This window comes from Eptesicus fuscus, chromosome 5 (assembly GCF_027574615.1).
Source record: "Eptesicus fuscus isolate TK198812 chromosome 5, DD_ASM_mEF_20220401, whole genome shotgun sequence".
NCBI classification, from domain to species: Eukaryota; Metazoa; Chordata; class Mammalia; order Chiroptera; family Vespertilionidae; genus Eptesicus; species Eptesicus fuscus.
This window is the reverse complement of record NC_072477.1, coordinates 107,500,812-107,518,767: the sequence shown is the minus strand read 5'-3', so window position 1 is coordinate 107,518,767 and position 17,956 is coordinate 107,500,812. Positions and strand designations below refer to the sequence as shown.

At 56.9% G+C, this 17,956-nt stretch overlaps 1 protein-coding gene across 3 annotated transcripts in view; it reads left to right on the top strand.

Annotated features, from left to right (window-relative positions):
* The window catches only part of CCDC33 (coiled-coil domain containing 33), a 98,962-nt gene that overhangs the window by 32,900 nt on the left and 48,106 nt on the right, over positions 1 to 17,956 (top strand). For all 3 annotated transcript variants that reach the window (XM_028133396.2, XM_054715626.1, XM_054715628.1), the window contains 3 exons: positions 10,795 to 10,924; positions 11,495 to 11,628; positions 12,545 to 12,616. In XM_028133396.2, coding sequence (XP_027989197.2) covers positions 10,795 to 10,924; positions 11,495 to 11,628; positions 12,545 to 12,616 — 336 coding nt within the window. The remainder of the gene's footprint in view (positions 1 to 10,794; positions 10,925 to 11,494; positions 11,629 to 12,544; positions 12,617 to 17,956) is intronic.

Sequence of the window (17,956 nt, the reverse complement as noted above, 5' to 3'; positions counted from 1 at the left end):
GAGGGGGTTAGTGGGCAGAGCCCCACCTGGAAGGGACACCAGTCAGCAACCCTGGGCTCAGAACTCACACAGACCTGCCTTGTCCCCACTCTGAGCTTCAGCTTCCTCTTCTCTCCAGTTGGGCAGGGGGTGGGGATAACCCTAGGATCTGCCTCTCTGACATGTTGGAGCGCTGTGATTTCCCACCAGTTGCCCGCCATGCCAAAGCACCATGGGCAGGGGTTTGAGGCTGGACCCCACCTCTGTGACTTACTGAGTGACCTTTGGCAAGCTGCCCAATTTCTCTAGACCTACTGATTACTACCTTATTGGACTGTTAGGAAAATGTAGGGGGCTAACCTGTGCAAAGTACCCAAGCCTGGGGGTAGAGGCTAAATGGGCTCCATCCTTTTCATAGGTTGCCCCCCCCTTGATGCCAAATGCCCCCTTTGAGGCCCGCCTGGACATTGTCCTTGTCATGTTTGGCTACAAGTAACAGGAACCCCAACTCACATGGACTTAAATTCTAAGGAGATTTATTGTCATACATCAAAAGGGTCCCCCATGTGGGATGCTGCTAGAATTGGTTGATCTACTGACTCAGCAGTGTCCTCAAGGACTCAGGATCTTTCCAACACCCCTGAAATGCCATCCTCAGCTGGACAACTCGTGGAGCCAAAATGTCTCACCAACCCATCTAGACATGACCAAGACCAGAGGAAAGGGTCTTAATAAGGAACTTGAAACTTCTCCTGCAACCCCTGGCAGACCACCCCTCTCCTCTCATTGGCCAGAACTAGGTCACATGCATTTCTCTCAGCCAATCCCGAGGAGGAGTATGACATCGCCTTGCAGTAGCTAATGCAGGAGAAGGGGGCCTACTGGCCCAAAGTGGGTTCTGTTGGCGAGGAGGGAGGAGGGGAATGGTGGAGAAGTAGATGGCCCTCAGTGTCTGTTCGCCCCTCTCGGAGCCTGGGAACAATGGCAAAATCTGAGCTCTGATGAGTCTGCTGCACCCAGCACAAGTCTGAGACTTAGGACTTACCCCTGCCCTCCTCCCAGAACTTGTGAGGGGGACATAGCCCACCAGGCTGCTCCAGTTGGCCTGGCTTGCTCCCGGCTAATGAAACAAGAGCAGTGGTGAGAGAAGCTGTCTGCGCCCAGCACCATCTCCTGTCTCAGCCTCCGCAGCCATCTGTACCCAACCTCTCATGGGGCCCCTTGTCATCCCACAGATCCTGCCCTATTGCTGGCCTTGCCTCCACTCAGGCCTCTCCCGTCCATCTTGTCAGAAGCAGCCACAATGACCTCCTGCCCAGAGCTAGTCCCTTCCTCTGGACCTCTTGTCCCTATCACCCATAGCACAAAGCCCTCACTGCCATAGGACACGGGCCTCATTTCCTCCAGCCTCCTGGCGCACTGCTCCACTCCTCACAGGCATTCTCTAGTCCCACTGGGTAACTGGCTCTCCACACCTGTACTGTCCCCTCTCACCTCCCAGTCTTCACCTCTGCTGTACTCTGAGCCTGAACGGTCTTCCTCCTCATTGCCAACGACGTGACCTTAGGTCCTCACTTCCCCAGGTCAGAAATCGTTGCTTTTCCTCGGACACCCTAGCTTCCACAAGCTGCAATTTGCTGAGGCCTCTGCAGGACTCAGGGGTGGGGCGGGGGCTATCCCCTTGGAAGGTGATGAACTGCAGAGGCGGCAGGCTCCGGCTCTAGCTCCCTCATATGCCCTTTAGCACCCCAGAGGCATCTAGCATGGGGAAGCCCCAGTCAACGTTTGCTGAGTACAATTGAATTGAACTTTCACCTTCACAGCAAAATATCTATTGTCTCCTTCAGTCCTCACAACAGCTCATCAAAACATGGAGCCAAGACATTGGACGGTGACAAATCAACTTACAGAGAGGGAAAGGGACTTGCCAAAGGTTGCACAGCAATGTTGAGATAGACCCGGGTCTCTTGGCGTCTTAGCTCCCTTGAGCCCCACACTGCATCAGCTGTTGGCAGCTAATCTTCCCAGCATGGCTGTCACATGCTTGAGCACAACTGACAGCAGTGGGTGTGTGGGTGTGGGTGTGGGTGTGGGTGTGGGTGTGGGTGTGGGTGTGTGGGTGTGGGTGTGGGTGTGGGTGTGGTGTGGGTGTGGGTGTGGGTGTGGGTGTGGGTGTGTGTGGGTGTGGGTGTGGGTGTGGGTGTGGGTGGGTGGGTGTGGGTGTGGGTGTGGGTGTGGGTGTGTGTGTGGGTGTGGGTGTGGGTGTTGGTGTGGGTGTGGGTGTGGGTGTGGGTGTGGTGTGGGTGTGGGTGTGGGTGTGGGTGTGGGTGTGGGTGTGGTGTGGGTGTGGGTGTGGGTGTGAGTGTGTGTGGGTGTGGGTGTGGGTGTGTGTGGGTGTGGGTGTGGGTGTGGGTGTGGGTGTGGGTGTGGGTGTGGTGTGGGTTTGGGTGTGGGTGTGGGTGTGGTGTGGGTGTGCGTGTGGGTGTGGGTGTGGGTGTGGGTGTGGGTGTGGATGTGGATGTGGGTGTGGGTGTGGGTGTGGGTGTGGGTGTGGGAGTGGGTGTGGGTGTGGGTGTGGGTGTGGGTGTGGGTGTGGTGTGGGTGTAAGTGTGGGTGTGGGTGTGGGTGTGGGTGTGGGTGTGGGTGTGGGTGTGGGTGTGGGTGTGAGTGTGGGTGTGGGTGTGGGTGTGGGTGTGGTGTGGGTGTGGGTGTGGGTGTGGGTGTGAGTGTGGGTGTGAGTGTGGGTGTGGGTGTGGGTGTGTGTGTGGTGTGGGTGTGGGTGTGGGTGTGGGTGTGAGTGTGGGTGTGGGTGTTGGTGTGGGTGTGGGTGTGGGTGAGGGTGTGGGTGAGGGTGTGGGTGAGGGTGTGGGTGTGAGTGTGGATGTGGTGTGGGTGTAAGTGTGGGTGTGGGTGTGGGTGTGGGTGTAAGTGTGGGTGTGGGTGTGGGTGTGAGTGTGGGTGTGGGTGTGGGTGTGGTGTGGGTGTGGGTGTGGGTGTGGGGGTGGCTGGGGGTGTGGGTGTGGGTGTGGTGTGGGTGTGGGTGTGGGTGTGGGTGTGGTGTGGGTGTGGTTGTGGGTGTGGGTGTGGGTGTGGGTGTGGGTGTTGGTGTGGGTGTGGGTGTGGGTGAGGGTGTGGGTGAGGGTGTGGGTGAGGGTGTGGGTGTGAGTGTGGATGTGGTGTGGGTGTAAGTGTGGGTGTGGGTGTGGGTGTGGGTGTGGGTGTGGGTGTAAGTGTGGGTGTGGGTGTGGGTGTAAGTGTGGGTGTGGGTGTGGGTGTGGTGTGGGTGTGGGTGTGGGTGTGGGTGTGGCTGTGGGTGTGGGTGTAAGTGTGGGTGTGGGTGTAGGTGTGGGTATGGGTGTGGGTGTGGGTGTGGGTGTGGTGTGGGTGTGGGTGTGGGTGTGGTGTGAGTGTGGGTGTGGTGTGGGTGTAAGTGTGAGTGTGGGTGTGGGTGTGGGTATGGGTGTGGGTGTGGTGTGGGTGAGGTGTGGGTGTAAGTGTGAGTGTGGGTGTGGGTGTGGGTGTGGGTGTGAGTGTGGGTGTGGGTGTGGGTGTGGGTGTGGGTGTGGTGTGGGTGTGGGTGTGGGTGTGGGTGTGAGTGTGGGTGTGGGTGTGAGTGTGGGTGTGGGTGTGGGTGTGGGTGTGGGTGTGGTGTGGGTGTGGGTGTGGGTGTGGGTGTAAGTGTGAGTGTGGGTGTGGGTGTGGTGTGGGTGTGGGTGTGAGTGTGGGTGTGGTGTGGGTGTAAGTGTGAGTGTGGGTGTGGATGTGGGTGTGGGTGTGGGTGTGGGTGTGGGTGTGGGTGTGGGTGTGAGTGTGGATGTGGGTGTGGGTGTGGGTGTGAGTGTGGGTGTGGTGTGGGTGTGGGTGTGGGTGTGGGTGTGGGTGTGGGTGTGAGTGTGGGTGTGGGTGTGGGTGTAAGTGTGGGTGTGGGTGTGGGTGTGGTGTGGGTGTGGGTGTGGGTGTGGGTGTGGCTGTGGGTGTGGGTGTAAGTGTGGGTGTGGGTGTAGGTGTGGGTATGGGTGTGGGTGTGGGTGTGGGTGTGGTGTGGGTGTGGGTGTGGTGTGAGTGTGGGTGTGGTGTGGGTGTAAGTGTGAGTGTGGGTGTGGGTGTGGGTGTGGTGTGGGTGTGGTGTGGGTGTGGTGTTGGTGTGGTGTGGGTGTGGGTGTGGGTGTGGGTGTGAGTGTGGGTGTGGTGTGGGTGTAAGTGTGAGTGTGGGTGTGGTGTGGGTGTAAGTGTGGGTGTGGGTGTGGTGTGGGTGTAAGTGTGAGTGTGGGTGTGGGTGTGGGTGTGGGTGTGGTGTGGGTGTGGTGTGGGTGTGGGTGTAAGTGTGCGTGTGGGTGTGGTGTGGGTGTAAGTGTGAGTGTGGGTGTGGGTGTGGGTGTGGGTGTGGGTGTGGTGTGGGTGTTGGTGGGGGTGTGGGTGTGGGTGTAAGTGTGAGTGTGGGTGTGGGTGTGGGTGTGGGTGTGGTGTGGGTGTGAGTGTGAGTGTGGGTGTGGGTGTGAGTGTGGGTGTGGGTGTGGGTGTGAGTGTGGGTGTTGGTGTGGGTGTGGGTGTGGTGTGGGTGTAAGTGTGAGTGTGGGTGTGGGTGTGGGTGTGGGTGTGGGTGTGGTGTGGGTGTAAGTGTGAGTGTGGGTGTGGGTGTAAGTGTGGGTGTGGGTGTGGGTGTAAGTGTGAGTGTGGGTGTGGGTGTGGGTGTGGGTGTGGGTGTGGTGTGGGTGTGGGTGTGGGTGTGGGTGTGAGTGTGGGTGTGGGTGTTGGTGTGGGTGTGGGTGTGGGTGAGGGTGTGGGTGAGGGTGTGGGTGAGGGTGTGGGTGTGGGTGTGGGTGTGGTGTGGGTGTAAGTGTGGGTGTGGGTGTGGGTGTGGGTGTGGGTGTGGGTGTGGGTGTGGGTGTGGGTGTGGTGTGGGTGTGGGTGTGGGTGTGGGTGTGAGTGTGGGTGTGGTGGGGGTGTGTGAGTGTGGGTGTGGGTGTGGGTGTGGTGTGGGTGTGGTGTGGGTGTGGTGTGGGTGTGGTGTGGGTGTGGGTGTGGGTGTGGGTGTGGGTGTGGGTGTAAGTGTGAGTGTGGGTGTGGGTGTGGGTGTGGGTGTGGTGTGGGTGTAAGAGTGAGTGTGGATGTGGGTGTGGTGTGGGTGTAAGTGTGAGTGTGGGTGTGGGTGTGGGTGTGCGTGTGGGTGTGGTGTGGGTGTGGGTGTGGGTGTGGGTGTGGGTGTGGGTGTGGTGTGGGTGTAAGTGTGAGTGTGGGTGTGGGTGTGGGTGTGGGTGTGGTGTGGGTGTAAGTGTGAGTGTGGGTGTGGGTGTGGGTGTGGGTGTGGGTGTGGGTGTGAGTGTGGGTGTGGTGTGGGTGTAAGTGTGAGTGTGGGTGTGGGTGTGGGTGTGGGTGTGGTGTGGGTGTAAGTGTGAGTGTGGGTGTGGGTGTGGTGTGGGTGTGGGTGTGGGTGTGAGTGTGGGTGTGGTGTGGGTGTAAGTGTGAGTGTGGGTGTGGGTGTGGGTGTGGGTGTGGGTGTGGTGTGGGTGTGGTGTGGGTGTGGGTGTGGTGTGAGTGTGGGTGTGGGTGTGGGTGTGGGTGTGGGTGTGGTGTGGGTGTGGTGTGGGTGTGGGTGTGGGTGTGAGTGTGGGTGTGGTGTGGGTGTAAGTGTGAGTGTGGGTGTGGGTGTGGGTGTGGCTGTGGCTGTGGGTGTGGTGTGGGTGTAAGTGTGAGTGTGGGTGTGGGTGTGGGTGTGGGTGTAAGTGTGGGTGTGGGTGTGGTGTGGGTGTAAGTGTGAGTGTGGGTGTAAGTGTGGGTGTGGGTGTGGGTGTAAGTGTGGGTGTGGGTGTGGGTGTGAGTGTGGGTGTGGGTGTGGGTGTGGGTGTGGGTGTGGGTGTGAGTGTGGGTGTGGTGTGGGTGTAAGTGTGAGTGTGGGTGTGGGTGTGAGTGTGGGTGTGGGTGTAAGTGTGAGTGTGGGTGTGGGTGTGGGTGTGGGTGTGGTGTGGGTGTAAGTGTGAGTGTGGGTGTGGGTGTGGGTGTGGGTGTAAGTGTGAGTGTGGGTGTGGGTGTGGGTGTAAGTGTGGGTGTGGGTGTGGTGTGGGTGTAAGTGTGAGTGTGGGTGTGGGTGTGGGTGTGGCTGTGGCTGTGGCTGTGGTGTGGGTGTAAGTGTGGGTGTGGGTGTGGTGTGGGTGTAAGTGTGAGTGTGGGTGTGGGTGTGGGTGTGGGTGTGGGTGTGGGTGTGGGTGTGGCTGTGGGTGTGGGTGTGGGTGTGAGTGTGGGTGTGGGTGTGGGTGTGGTGTGGGTGTAAGTGTGAGTGTGGGTGTGGGTGTGGTGTGGGTGTAAGTGTGGGTGTGGGTGTGGTGTGGGTGTAAGTGTGAGTGTGGGTGTGGGTGTGGGTGTAAGTGTGAGTGTGGGTGTAAGTGTGGGTGTGGGTGTGGGTGTAAGTGTGGGTGTGGGTGTGGCTGTGGTGTGGGTGTAAGTGTGGGTGTGGTGTGGGTGTAAGTGTGAGTGTGGGTGTAAGTGTGGGTGTGGGTGTGGGTGTAAGTGTGGGTGTGGGTGTGGGTGTGGGTGTGAGTGTGGGTGTGGGTGTGGGTGTGGTGTGGGTGTGTGAGTGTGGGTGTAAGTGTGGGTGTGGGTGTGGGTGTAAGTGTGGGTGTGGGTGTGGGTGTGGGTGTGGGTGTGAGTGTGGGTGTGGTGTGGGTGTAAGTGTGAGTGTGGGTGTGGGTGTGGGTGTGGGTGTGGTGTGGGTGTAAGTGTGAGTGTGGGTGTGGGTGTGGGTTTGGGTGTGGGTGTGGCTGTGGTGTGGGTGTAAGTGTGGGTGTGGGTGTGGGTGTGGGTGTAAGTGTGGGTGTGGGTGTGGGTGTGGGTGTGGGTGTGATGTGGGTGTGGTGTGGGTTTAAGTGTGAGTGTGGGTGTGGGTGTGGGTGTGGTGTGGGTGTAAGTGTGAGTGTGGGTGTGGGTGTGGGTTTGGGTGTGGGTGTGGCTGTGGTGTGGGTGTAAGTGTGGGTGTGGTGTGGGTGTAAGTGTGAGTGTGGGTGTAAGTGTGGGTGTGGGTGTGGGTGTAAGTGTGGGTGTGGGTGTGGGTGTGGGTGTGAGTGTGGGTGTGGGTGTGGGTGTGGTGTGGGTGTAAGTGTGAGTGTGGGTGTAAGTGTGGGTGTGGGTGTGGGTGTGGGTGTGGGTGTAAGTGTGGGTGTGGGTGTGGGTGTGGGTGTGGGTGTGAGTGTGGGTGTGGTGTGGGTGTAAGTGTGAGTGTGGGTGTGGGTGTGGGTGTGGGTGTGATGTGGGTGTGTGAGTGTGGGTGTGGGTGTGGGTGTGGGTGTGGGTGTGGGTGTGGGGGTGGGTGTGGTGTGGGTGTGGGTGTGGGTGTGGGTGTGGTGTGGGTGTGTGAGTGTGGGTGTGGGTCTGGGTGTGGGTGTGGGTGTGGGTGTGGGTGTGGTGTGGGTGTGGGTGTGAGTGTGGGTGTGAGTGTGGGTGTTGGTGTGGGTGTGGGTGTGGGTGTGAGTGTGGGTGTGGGTGTGGGTGTGGGTGTGGTGTGGGTGTAAGTGTGGGTTTGGATGTGAGTGTGGGTGTGGGTGTGGGTGTGGGTGTGGTGTGGGTGTAAGTGTGGGTGTGGGTGTGGTGTGGGTGTGGGTGTGGGTGTGGGTGTGGTGTGGGTGTAAGTGTGAGTGGGGGTGTGGGTGGGGGTGTGGGTGTGGGTGGGGGTGTGGGTGTGGGTGTGGGTGTGGGTGTGAGTGTGGTTGTGGGTGTGGTGTTGGTGTTTGTGGGTGTGGGTGTGTGTGTGGTGGGGGTGTGGGTGTGGGTGTGTGTGTGGGTGTGGGTGTGGGTGTGGGTGTGAGTGTGGGTGTGGGTGTGGGTGTGGTGTGGGTGTAAGTGTGGGTGTGGGTGTGGTGTGGGTGTGGGTGTGGGTGTGGGTGTGGTGTGGGTGTAAGTGTGAGTGTGGGTGTGGGTGTGGGTGTGAGTGTGGGTGTGGGTGTGGGTGTGGTGTGGGTGTAAGTGTGGGTGTGGGTGTGGTGTGGGTGTGGGTGTGGGTGTGGGTGTGGGTGTGGTGTGGGTGTGTGAGTGTGGGTGTGGGTGTGGGTGTAAGTGTGGGTGTGGGTGTGGTGTGGGTGTAAGTGTGAGTGTGGGTGTGGGTGTGGGTGTGGGTGTGGCTGTGGTGTGGGTGTAAGTGTGGGTGTGGGTGTGGTGTGGGTGTAAGTGTGAGTGTGGGTGTGGGTGTGGGTGTGGGTGTGGGTGTGGGTGTGGCTGTGGTGTGGGTGTAAGTGTGGGTGTGGGTGTGGTGTGGGTGTGTGAGTGTGGGTGTGGGTGTGGGTGTGGGTGTGGGTGTGGCTGTGGTGTGGGTGTGGGTGTGGGTGTGGGTGTGGGTGTAAGTGTGGGTGTGGGTGTGGGTGTGGGTGTGAGTGTGGGTGTGGGTGTGGGTGTGGGTGTGGGGGTGGGTGTGGTGTGGGTGTAAGTGTGAGTGTGGGTGTGGGTGTGGGTGTAAGTGTGGGTGTGGGTGTGGTGTGGGTGTGGGTGTGGGTGTGGGTGTGGGTGTGGTGTGGGTGTAAGTGTGAGTGTGGGTGTGGGTGTGGGTGTAAGTGTGGGTGTGGGTGTGGTGTGGGTGTAAGTGTGAGTGTGGGTGTGGGTGTGGGTGTGGGTGTGGGTGTGTGTGGGTGTGGGTGGTGGGGGTGGGGTGGGTGGGTGTGGGTGTGGGTGTGGGTGTGGGTGTGGTGTGGGTGTGGGTGTGGGTGTGGGTGTGGGTGTGGTGTGGGTGTGGGTGTGGGTGTGGGGTGCCCTGGGAAATGGAAGGAGCGACCACGGGCCACGTAATGAAGACTCTGTCTCCAAGGAAGGCAAGTCTGCCTCAGGGGTGGAGGTTAAAGGCTTTGCTGGAGATCACAATGAAGATTAATCACATTCCTTAATTCCATCGCCCCATGGTCTTCCCTGTTAGCACCTGCAGGAATTGGCTCCCCCACTTCTCCACACCCCCCCCATCCTCCTGCCGCCCCTGCCCAGCACACACGCCCCCAGCACCTTCACGGGGTCCCAGCATTAGACCTGAAGGTGGTCTAACCTGGATTCCTTGCCCCCCACCCCACCCCCTGCCCACTGCACACACAGGAGAGGCTGACCCCGCCCCCCCCCATTCTCAGTCTGAAGGGATCTTTTCTGGGGCCTCATTGTGTGAAACCATCCAGGGAAGGAGCTGTCCATACTGGGCAGGCAGACACCCCTCCTGGCTTTGTAGACTTCATTTGACACGGGACTAGGCCACAGAGAGGGCATCAGCATCCATTCAACACCCCTCTCCCCGGGGGAAGCAAGGGATAGGGCAGCGGGGGACTGAGTCCAGGTCCCTGAGTGCCCAGAGCCTGGCAGGTGGTCCAGGCTATGTGGATGCCCTCTGGCACCCAGGAGGGGGGGGGCTTTGGGATGGCACGGTTTGGCAATCAAACCTGAAAGGTCACTTCCAAGTGCCAGTGAACCTACAGCAGCTCCTCCACCTGGCCTCACGGCCAAGCGGTGAGGGCGCCGTCCCCCGCCTGCTGTCCCCCGCCTGCCGCAGGAGACTGCCGTCCCCTCGGCCACTGCCTGTGTTCAGGCCCCGGGAGCGCCTACAACCCGCCTCCCCGGGGGAGGGACAGGGCAGACACCGCTGAACCCCCAGCTGAGCCTCAGCGCTGGAGCAGGCATCAGCGTCCTGCCACCGCGGGGAGCAGACCCTCTGACGTTTTGCGATCCTCCATCAATAGCCCCTGAAGCGGCGGGGCATTTGCGTTGACCTTTCCAGTGATGACTGATTCCAGCGGGAATGGGAGGTGGGGCCTCCGCCACTGATGCCGACAGCCCTGGCTGGGCCAGAGGCAAGACCAGGAGGGAGTGCACCAATGGCCGCCCTGTGCTGGGGTGTGCAGGACAGCCTGCTGGGGTTACAGGGTGACACCCCATGTCTCCGTCCCCACTCCCCCCGTTCTGGGCCTCCTCCACCTGGAGTCCCCTACTGTTCCGGCGCCTCCACCCCAGCCACCGCACGTTTTTGCTGGGCTGTTTTCCCGCCCAGAGACCTTCCTGTCTCCGTTGCCCTGTCCGTCCTCCTTCAGAGCCTTCCATGGTTCCTCTTCCTACCAGTGGCTTTTCGGACCACCCAGACGTCGCAGACCCTTATTTGGGAATGCTGTCTTGTCTCATTGTTTCAATGGTACACGAGCTGCTGCATTAATGTGTCATCAAACCCCCTGAAAGTCCTTGAAGAACTGGCGTGGCCTCTGCGAGGAGCTGGGGAGCCCGTGTGGGACAGAGAGGGGCTGTGACAGGGTAGAGGTCACGTCTGACTTGGCATTTCTGATACCAGCAGCCATGGGTGTGAACGCTGGTGCAACTCTTTAGGAAAGCAGCCTACCCATAAGGAATTTCTTTAACTCAAATGTCTGTTTTCGGTACTAAGGACACCATTTGAGATACGGAGAGATGCATGTTATTACAGGAAAAATAGGAAGGGAGAGACCAGGGCACTTGGACATGACAGAATAGCCAACTCTGGGTGATAAATGTTACTTCTGATTGTGGACATGTTTAGGTTTTCATGGTAAATTTACAAAATGGGATGTTAGAATAGCAATCATATACGAAAGAGGCATAGGAAAAGACTAGAAAAATGTACTGTCTGTGAACAGTTGTCTTTAGTATAGGAACTTAGGGATTTTTAATCTTTCTACTTTTCTATATTTTCCCAAGTGTATTCATTAAGTGTGTGTTGCTTTTATAATGGAGACAAAGGTTTGTGGCATATAGAGACATGCACAGACCCGATATTCGGACATCCCTTGCTTGGGGAGAAGCTATGGCCCATCACCTGCTCCCACCTTCTCCTTTCAGCTGTCTAAGCCCGGGGGACCCCCGGAGCTGCCCCTGTGGAATCAGTCCTTCCTCTTCCAAGGCCGAGATGGAGCCACCAACTTCTCAGAAGACACCGCCTTGGTGCTGGAGTACTACACCTCGACTTCAAGTAAGGGCGCACGTGTGACAGGGTTTTCAGACCATCCTGCCGCTGCCTCCTGCAGGGGCGGTCCCAGGGCCACCTCCCAGTGCACACAGCAGGCAGCGGAGCGCCAGGCTGCCCTCCTTGTCTAAATTGCAGCTCTGGGGTACGGGCCCTATTCCCATACTGGGTCCCTGAGGTTTTATTGCACCACCACCCCTCCCCATGCACTTATCAGTGAGGTGGGTGGAGGTGGGGGCCTCAGGACTCACATCCTGGGGAGTGGGGAGGAGACCGATTCCGAGAAGAGCCGATCCACCATCTTCAGTCCACACTATAAGACTGAAGCCCCCAGAATCAGGGACAAGAGAGATACATATCAATACCGAGAGGCAGGAATATGCTTAGAGCTGGCCTTGAACTCAGTAAGCCCTGAAGAGCAGAGAAGGAGGAGGATATTTGTGGGCAAATGCCAGGAGGTGGGTGGTGAGGGATGGGAGGGTTGGGCACCAAAGGATGGGGCCCAGGTGGGGCTGGGCCCTGAAAAGCCTGAGGGGGCCTTTGTTGGGAGCCTCAGCCTGTCCTCCCCCACCACAGTGAAAGGCGGTGAGCCGTGGACCTTCAGCAAGCCCCTGGGAGTCTCCGTGCTGCCATTAAAGAGCCATTTGTACCCCAAGATGCCGGGAGGGAAAGGCCTGAATGGCTTGCGAATAGAGAAGCTCCCCATCACCGTGAGTTTGCCGCCTGGCAAGTCCACCCGGTCCCACCCTGCCCCGCCTTGCTCCTCCCTGCCTCACCAACACAGGCGAGTCTGGCTTCTCCGGCAGCTTCCGGCAGGGCCCCCCATCCTTGAAGCTGATCGCTGTCAGGTGTGAGGAGTATCCACAAACACTGGAAGTCCATCTTGCCCTTGGGCTTGTGATGAAATTGCCCCAGAGCAACTTGGGGAGAAGTACAGGGATGCTCCATGGGATAGCAACCAGAGCTCAGGCCTCTATCCGGCGAGACCTGAGTTCAAATCCTGACTTGCCCTAGTCCTCACGGTAGAAGCTGGGCCAAGTCACTTGACCTCTCTAAATCTCAGAGTGCCCAACTCTAAAATGGGAGCCTGTTTGTATACAGTCTCTCTGTTTAATAAGAATCGAGAGCTCAAACTCAAGAGCCAGACTAACTGGGTTCAAATTCTGGCCCTACCACTTACCAGCTTACATGACTGTGGGAAAATTACTTAAAGTCTCAGCGCCTCAGTTTCCTTGTCTGTAAAATGGGTTCATAGTAATAATACTTTTTTCATAGGTTTGCTGTGAGATTTTGGGGGAAATGCCCATAAAGCACTTAGAACAGAATAAGTTCTCAATAAGAATTAATACATTATTATCATCATTGTCTACTTCTGTGCCACTTTTTTCACTAAAATACTTCTGGCCATGCGGTCATAATAGACCTTCCCTACTCACCAGGAGGCAAGTCTGAAGGTGCCATTCAGGTCTCCAGTGGAGTGGGGAAGGGTGTACAGGGTGGTGAGGTTGAGTAAGGAAGGAGGTCTAGCCCTCAGCAGCCACCTTCCTGAGTAATCAGAAGAGCGGGCTCAGCAGAGGCAGAGCTGCCCTGGACATCATGGTCTGACTGCTCCCTTCTTCTCTCTAGGACACCAAGCTGAAAACCGTGAGTGGCGAGGCCCCCACGGTGGATCTCTCCTTTCAGCTGCTTTCCTCTGAGGTGAGGCTGAAGGTCAGGGGAAGTCGGGGGCTGGAAGCCTGTGCCTCCCCCAGTAGCCCCTCGGTGCGTTCCAGCCTCCTTCACAATTGCTGGCCTTGTTCAGGGCTGGGGTCAGGGCTTCAGGGAGGAGGGAACTGCTGCTTTGGATGGAAACGTCTAAGGGTGACTTGAGGCTCCAGAAAACCAGAGAGAACGCTTAGTTAGAAAGAGGAGAGTTGGAGGAGAAAGCCTGGGAGTTAGCCTCTAACCTGGTCTAAGCCAAGCCTGGCTCACTGGGCTTGAGGTTCCACAGGGTGAACTAGAACATCAGCTTCTGTAGCTTGTAACAAACTCAGCAGTTTAAAAAACACCCACGGATGAGCTCAGACTCTGCAGTAGGCAGACCTACACAACATGGCTGAGATCTGAATGCTGGCAGGGTCGAGCTCCTTTCTGGAGGCGATGGGAAGACTGAGCTCCTAGCCTCATCAGAACCCAGTTCCTGGCAGTTGTAGGACTGAGGTCCCGGTTTCCTTGCTGGCTGTCAGCCAGGGGCCTCTCTCAACTCCTGAAGGCTGCCCACGTTCTTTCTCACAATGGCCTCCTCCATCTTCAAGCCAGGAGTATGGAGGGTTCTCTCTTTTCCACGTCCAGCACGGCTGGAGAGTGGTCTGGTTCTTGAGTAGAGGCAGCTGGGGATTGAGAAAATGAAAGAGACAGACACAGAGATAGAAGGGAAAAGCTGGGGCCGGGTGGGACCACTGTCCTCTGACATGGACAGGGACAGGAACAGTGACGCAGAGCCGATACAGCGTGTTTATTTTATTCCCCAAATACCAGGAAGTTTTACTAAAAGTAAAGACAAAGGAGATTATTCGCGTTCTTGGGTGGGCCTGAGTCCTATTCATTCCGGTGCTTGGCTGGATTTACATAATAAAACCCACTCCGGCACCTGGGCAGAAATGAAGGTCAAGCTGAGAACACTGCTGCCTTTTGGCAAAGCGTGTTTCCAGGACGTGGCTTTGCCTGCACCACCGGGTTCAGCTGACAATAATTAAAGAAATGCCCGTGTGCCTTCCCAGGCGCTCTCTACACAGCGGCATGCTAAATCCCCCTAAACTTCCAAACTCTGGATTCCTCTTCTGTCAGCAGATAGAGAAAATGTTCTGCTTTTCGAGGGGTCATGTGAAAAGGTTATGCCCACTCTGATAACATTCCCATCTTATGGTGCACGGTGCCATATAACATAAGCACAAGAGTGACAGCTCAACATGCTCACAGGTTCTGGGAATTAGTGTGTGGACTCTTGAGGGCCCATTGTAGGAATGCTGCCTACCACAGCTGGGTTGGTCCAAATGGAAAATACCAGGGGCTGAGCCCTGCCTGACGGATGAGTCTCTTTCTCTAGCCAATTATATCTGGGCTCTGAGTCCCGACTGGATCCGTCATTTGGCCCCAGTGCACCTTGCAGTCACCTGCTGGAATCTGTCCACTGTCCCTTCTAGGGCACATCCAGGAACGTACCAGCCTGCAGGTGTCTCCCACAGGGCCTCTGGTGAGTGTCTGAGACCTCCTATCAGCACTCCCTGCTGTGCAACGTTCTACATTGCCTTCTAGAGCATCCTCTAATTCCTGGTGAGAGAGTTTGTTAGGTAGCTGACATACCCCCTCCCAAACCCGAGCCAGAGGTACTGAGAGGGGAGAACAGAGGCAGCGAAAGACACCAAGAAAGGGGAAGGACAGTCCTTGGAGAAAATGTCACAGATTACCCAAATTAGAGCTCAATGCTCCACACCTTATCCTCAGGGTCCAGAGTCTGCCAGGGGCCACTGCAGCCCTTTCCTCACCTCCCCCTACCTCCTACCCTTTCACTGGGGCAAGTGTGCTCTGAGGACCCAAAGGAGCATCAGGCGATCAAGGCACTGGGGGATCCAGGCAGGCAACAGGCAGGTGTGCAGGACACTTTCCCAGCTGCCCAGGGGCTGGGCACAAAGATCTTGGTGATGAATTATTCACCGGAGCTGTGCTAAGTGCAGAATTAATCCCTTTCCTTCCAGCTGGCGACCTCACTAAATTATCCCTCCAAGTCATGCGGGAAAACGCTGTGAATTCATTGAGCTGCTGAGTGTTTTGATCTGAGCCTTGTGATTTTAGCTTTCCCTTCCCCCGCTCCCCCTCCCCCTGAAGGTGGGTAAAAACCTTTCAGTAATGGATTTCTGAGAAGAAAGAAAAAGAAAGAGGGTGGAGATCGGTGTGTACCAGGAAAATAATACCAGAGGAAATTCAGATTCTACAGCCAAGAATTCACTCACGCAGTTCCACACATATACACTCACACAATAGCATTCAAATAACCGCACAGTCATATGTGTACAAATGCGCATGCACACCTTTGCCAGGGTGCACACATTTAAATCATATATGCATGCTCATACACACATGCAAACTGACACACAGATACTTTCACACATAGGACTGCAGGCCTTCATCTCTGCGCTCCAGCCTGTGGGACCAGAACCATTGACTCTTCCACCATTTGAATCAAACCCTGTCCAAAGCCATCCCTGCAGCCTGGCAGTCCTGGAGTAAATGTGACACTCCAGCTGGGGGGGGGGGGGGCTTGTGATAACGGGCTCCTCAGAGCCCCGCGTCCAAGTGGCTAACAACCCTGTCTCAGGTGCAGCTCCTTGCTCCTGGTTAGATGTGCTGTAGAGAGGAAATAACTCAGGGAAAAAATATGCATGCCTTCCTGCTTGAGGACACAGCCTGTTTTCCTGGCAGCCTCCACAGGATAGCACAGACCATCCTGGTGAATTGACACTTTGGTGAACACAGTCTCCCCCCACCCACTGCTCCCATTCTCAAAGCTCTAGGAACAAGAGCACTGGGGTCTATTCCAGATTAGGCACAGAGGAATCTCAACAGCCCGCCCTGGACAGCAATCTCCTGACAACACCTACTGTGGGTGGTCAGCCCAGTCTCTCCTCTTGCTCTGCCTCAGCCAGGAGCTCACTACCTCCAGAAGCAGCCCATGCCATGGCTTAGTAGCTACAACTGATAGAAACACTCAACCCCCCGTGAGCCCGCCCTGCCTCCAAGGGCCCTCCCTCTGCACCAGGCTACTGACTGCCCTCTGGGGCTGCAGTGCACTGCCAGCAAGCCTCGTGCACTGGTTCGAGAGACACTGGGACGTGGTCGGCCATCCAGCCATTTCCGTGAACGGCAAGAACGGTGGTCTCCTGGTTTGGGATATTGTGCCTGAAGCTGGTTGTGCTGGTGACTGATTAAGCTTTTCCTCTAGTGGGGCTTCTCTATGGGACCTGCTGCTTCGAGTGATCTGCCTCAAGCCAGAGCTGTGTATATACATGAAGGTGTATAGCTACGCATAGATACAAAGGAAACTTCCCTTATTGCACATTCGGGGGGGAGGGGTGGCCTTGGAGGCCCACTGTGCTCTAAGAGCCCCTGAGCCCATGGCTACTCCGCATGTACATACAGGAATAAGCCTTCGGTCTCCTCCACTCCCTCTGATGTTGGCCTCTTCTCTTTGAAGAGGGTGATCTGCTCCTCTGAGAGTCTGTGCTTCTCCAGGCTAAGCAGCCTCCTCTTCTAATGAACTGGCTTCAAATCCCCACAGCATCCTGGGTGCCCTCCAGCTCACAGACACCCTCTTTTAAGTGAGGCTCACCCTGACCAGGTTTCTAGGCCCAGCCATGTGCACTGGGGCCTGGATGCACACATCAGGTGCTCGTTGTGGGGGTTTCAGCCTCCCGTGAGGTAGGACAAGTCCATGCAGTCATTTGGGCCCCCTCTTAGGGCTGGGGCTTGGGATCCAGTCTTGTCCAGGCCGGGAGCCAGGGCACCAGGCAGAGGTAGCCCACGGCCCTGAGAGATGCTGGCGGGACTTGAGACCCACAGGCCTCCATGGCTTTGGGCACAGGGAGGATACATTTGAGGAAAGGAGGAATCTGCTGCCACCCTTGGGGGAAAGGGTGGCTCCCACAGTCAGTCTGCCCTCCCCCTCCCTGACCCCTCACAGAAAGGGGCAGGTGGGGCTTTGATACATGCTGCCCTGGTGTTTTAATTCAAACCACTGATTACAACACTATCTCTGGAGACCTGCCCCAAGTGGGGGCATAGGCAGGACAGAGGCTGCTGGTTTTGATTGGTGAATTTTCATGAATTTCGTTGAAAAGCACACAGGACAGCCATAGGCTGGTTCTCTGAGAAGCCCCAACACAAGCTTGCCTCCACCTCCTCACCAGCACAGCTGCCTGGAAGGCCCAGTGTCCGGGCTAGCATAGCAGCCTCCTTGGCTGGTCTGTCCTCCTCCCAAGACGCCAACTCTGAAAATACTACCATAAGGACAATGCTGCATCCAGAGAAAGAGACCCTGCCCCTCCCCCCCCCACACCACACACACACAACCTCACAACATCCCTGCCTATCTTCCCTTCTGCCCCAGACTGCTACAGCCCCTATCCTCCACTCTCCCAGGCCAGATGGCAGAAAGCAGGAGCAGGCCCAGCTCTCCCCCAGCTCACAGGTCCTCTTTCTTCTACCTGCTCAGATTCTAGGCCCAAGTCATCTCAAAGGAAGCTGCGAATGGTGGGTAAGAGGCAAGAGCCTGTGGTTTTCCAGAGTTCACTATGCCCGAACCCGTCCCAGTAGTGCTCCATGCCTTGGGGACAAATATTGGTCCCCCCACAGTCCCTTGGTTAGCATACAACTCCTCACCTGATGCTCTCCACCTCAGGGAGGGAGTTTGACACTCCTTCCAAAGCACAGGGTTCTACAGAACCTACTTGCTCACTTCTTGTTGCAGGAAGTTCATTACCTCCCAGGAAGCCCTTTCCGGCATCTGTCAGCTCCCTTGTAAACCTCTTCCTTCTTTCTCTTTCCAGTTCCTCCCCTGACCCTACCTTTTCTTTCCTGAGGCCAGCCCCACAGAAGTCAGCTCCCAGGCCCACATCAGCTCTACTGCTGCCTGCAAACTTTGTTATATCATCTCCAGCCTGGCCAGCTCTCCTTCCTCTGACTCCCGTGGTCAGCAAACTGCAGCTCGTGAGCCACATGTGGCTCTTTGGCCCCTTGAGTGTGGCTCTTCCACAAAATACCACGGCCTGGGCGAGTCTATTTTGAAGAAGTGGCGTTAGAAGAGGTTTACGTTTAAAAAATTTGGCTCTCAAAAGAAATTTCAGTCCTTGTACTGTTGATATTTGGCTCTGTTGACTAATGAGTTTGCCGACCACTGCTCTGACTGATTTTTGTCCCACTTGGTTTCTGCTTCTCATCCTCCTGGCTGTCTCCTCTTGACAAAGACCCCTTTTAAAACTGCCCCCAAAATGCGGGGCTGGATCA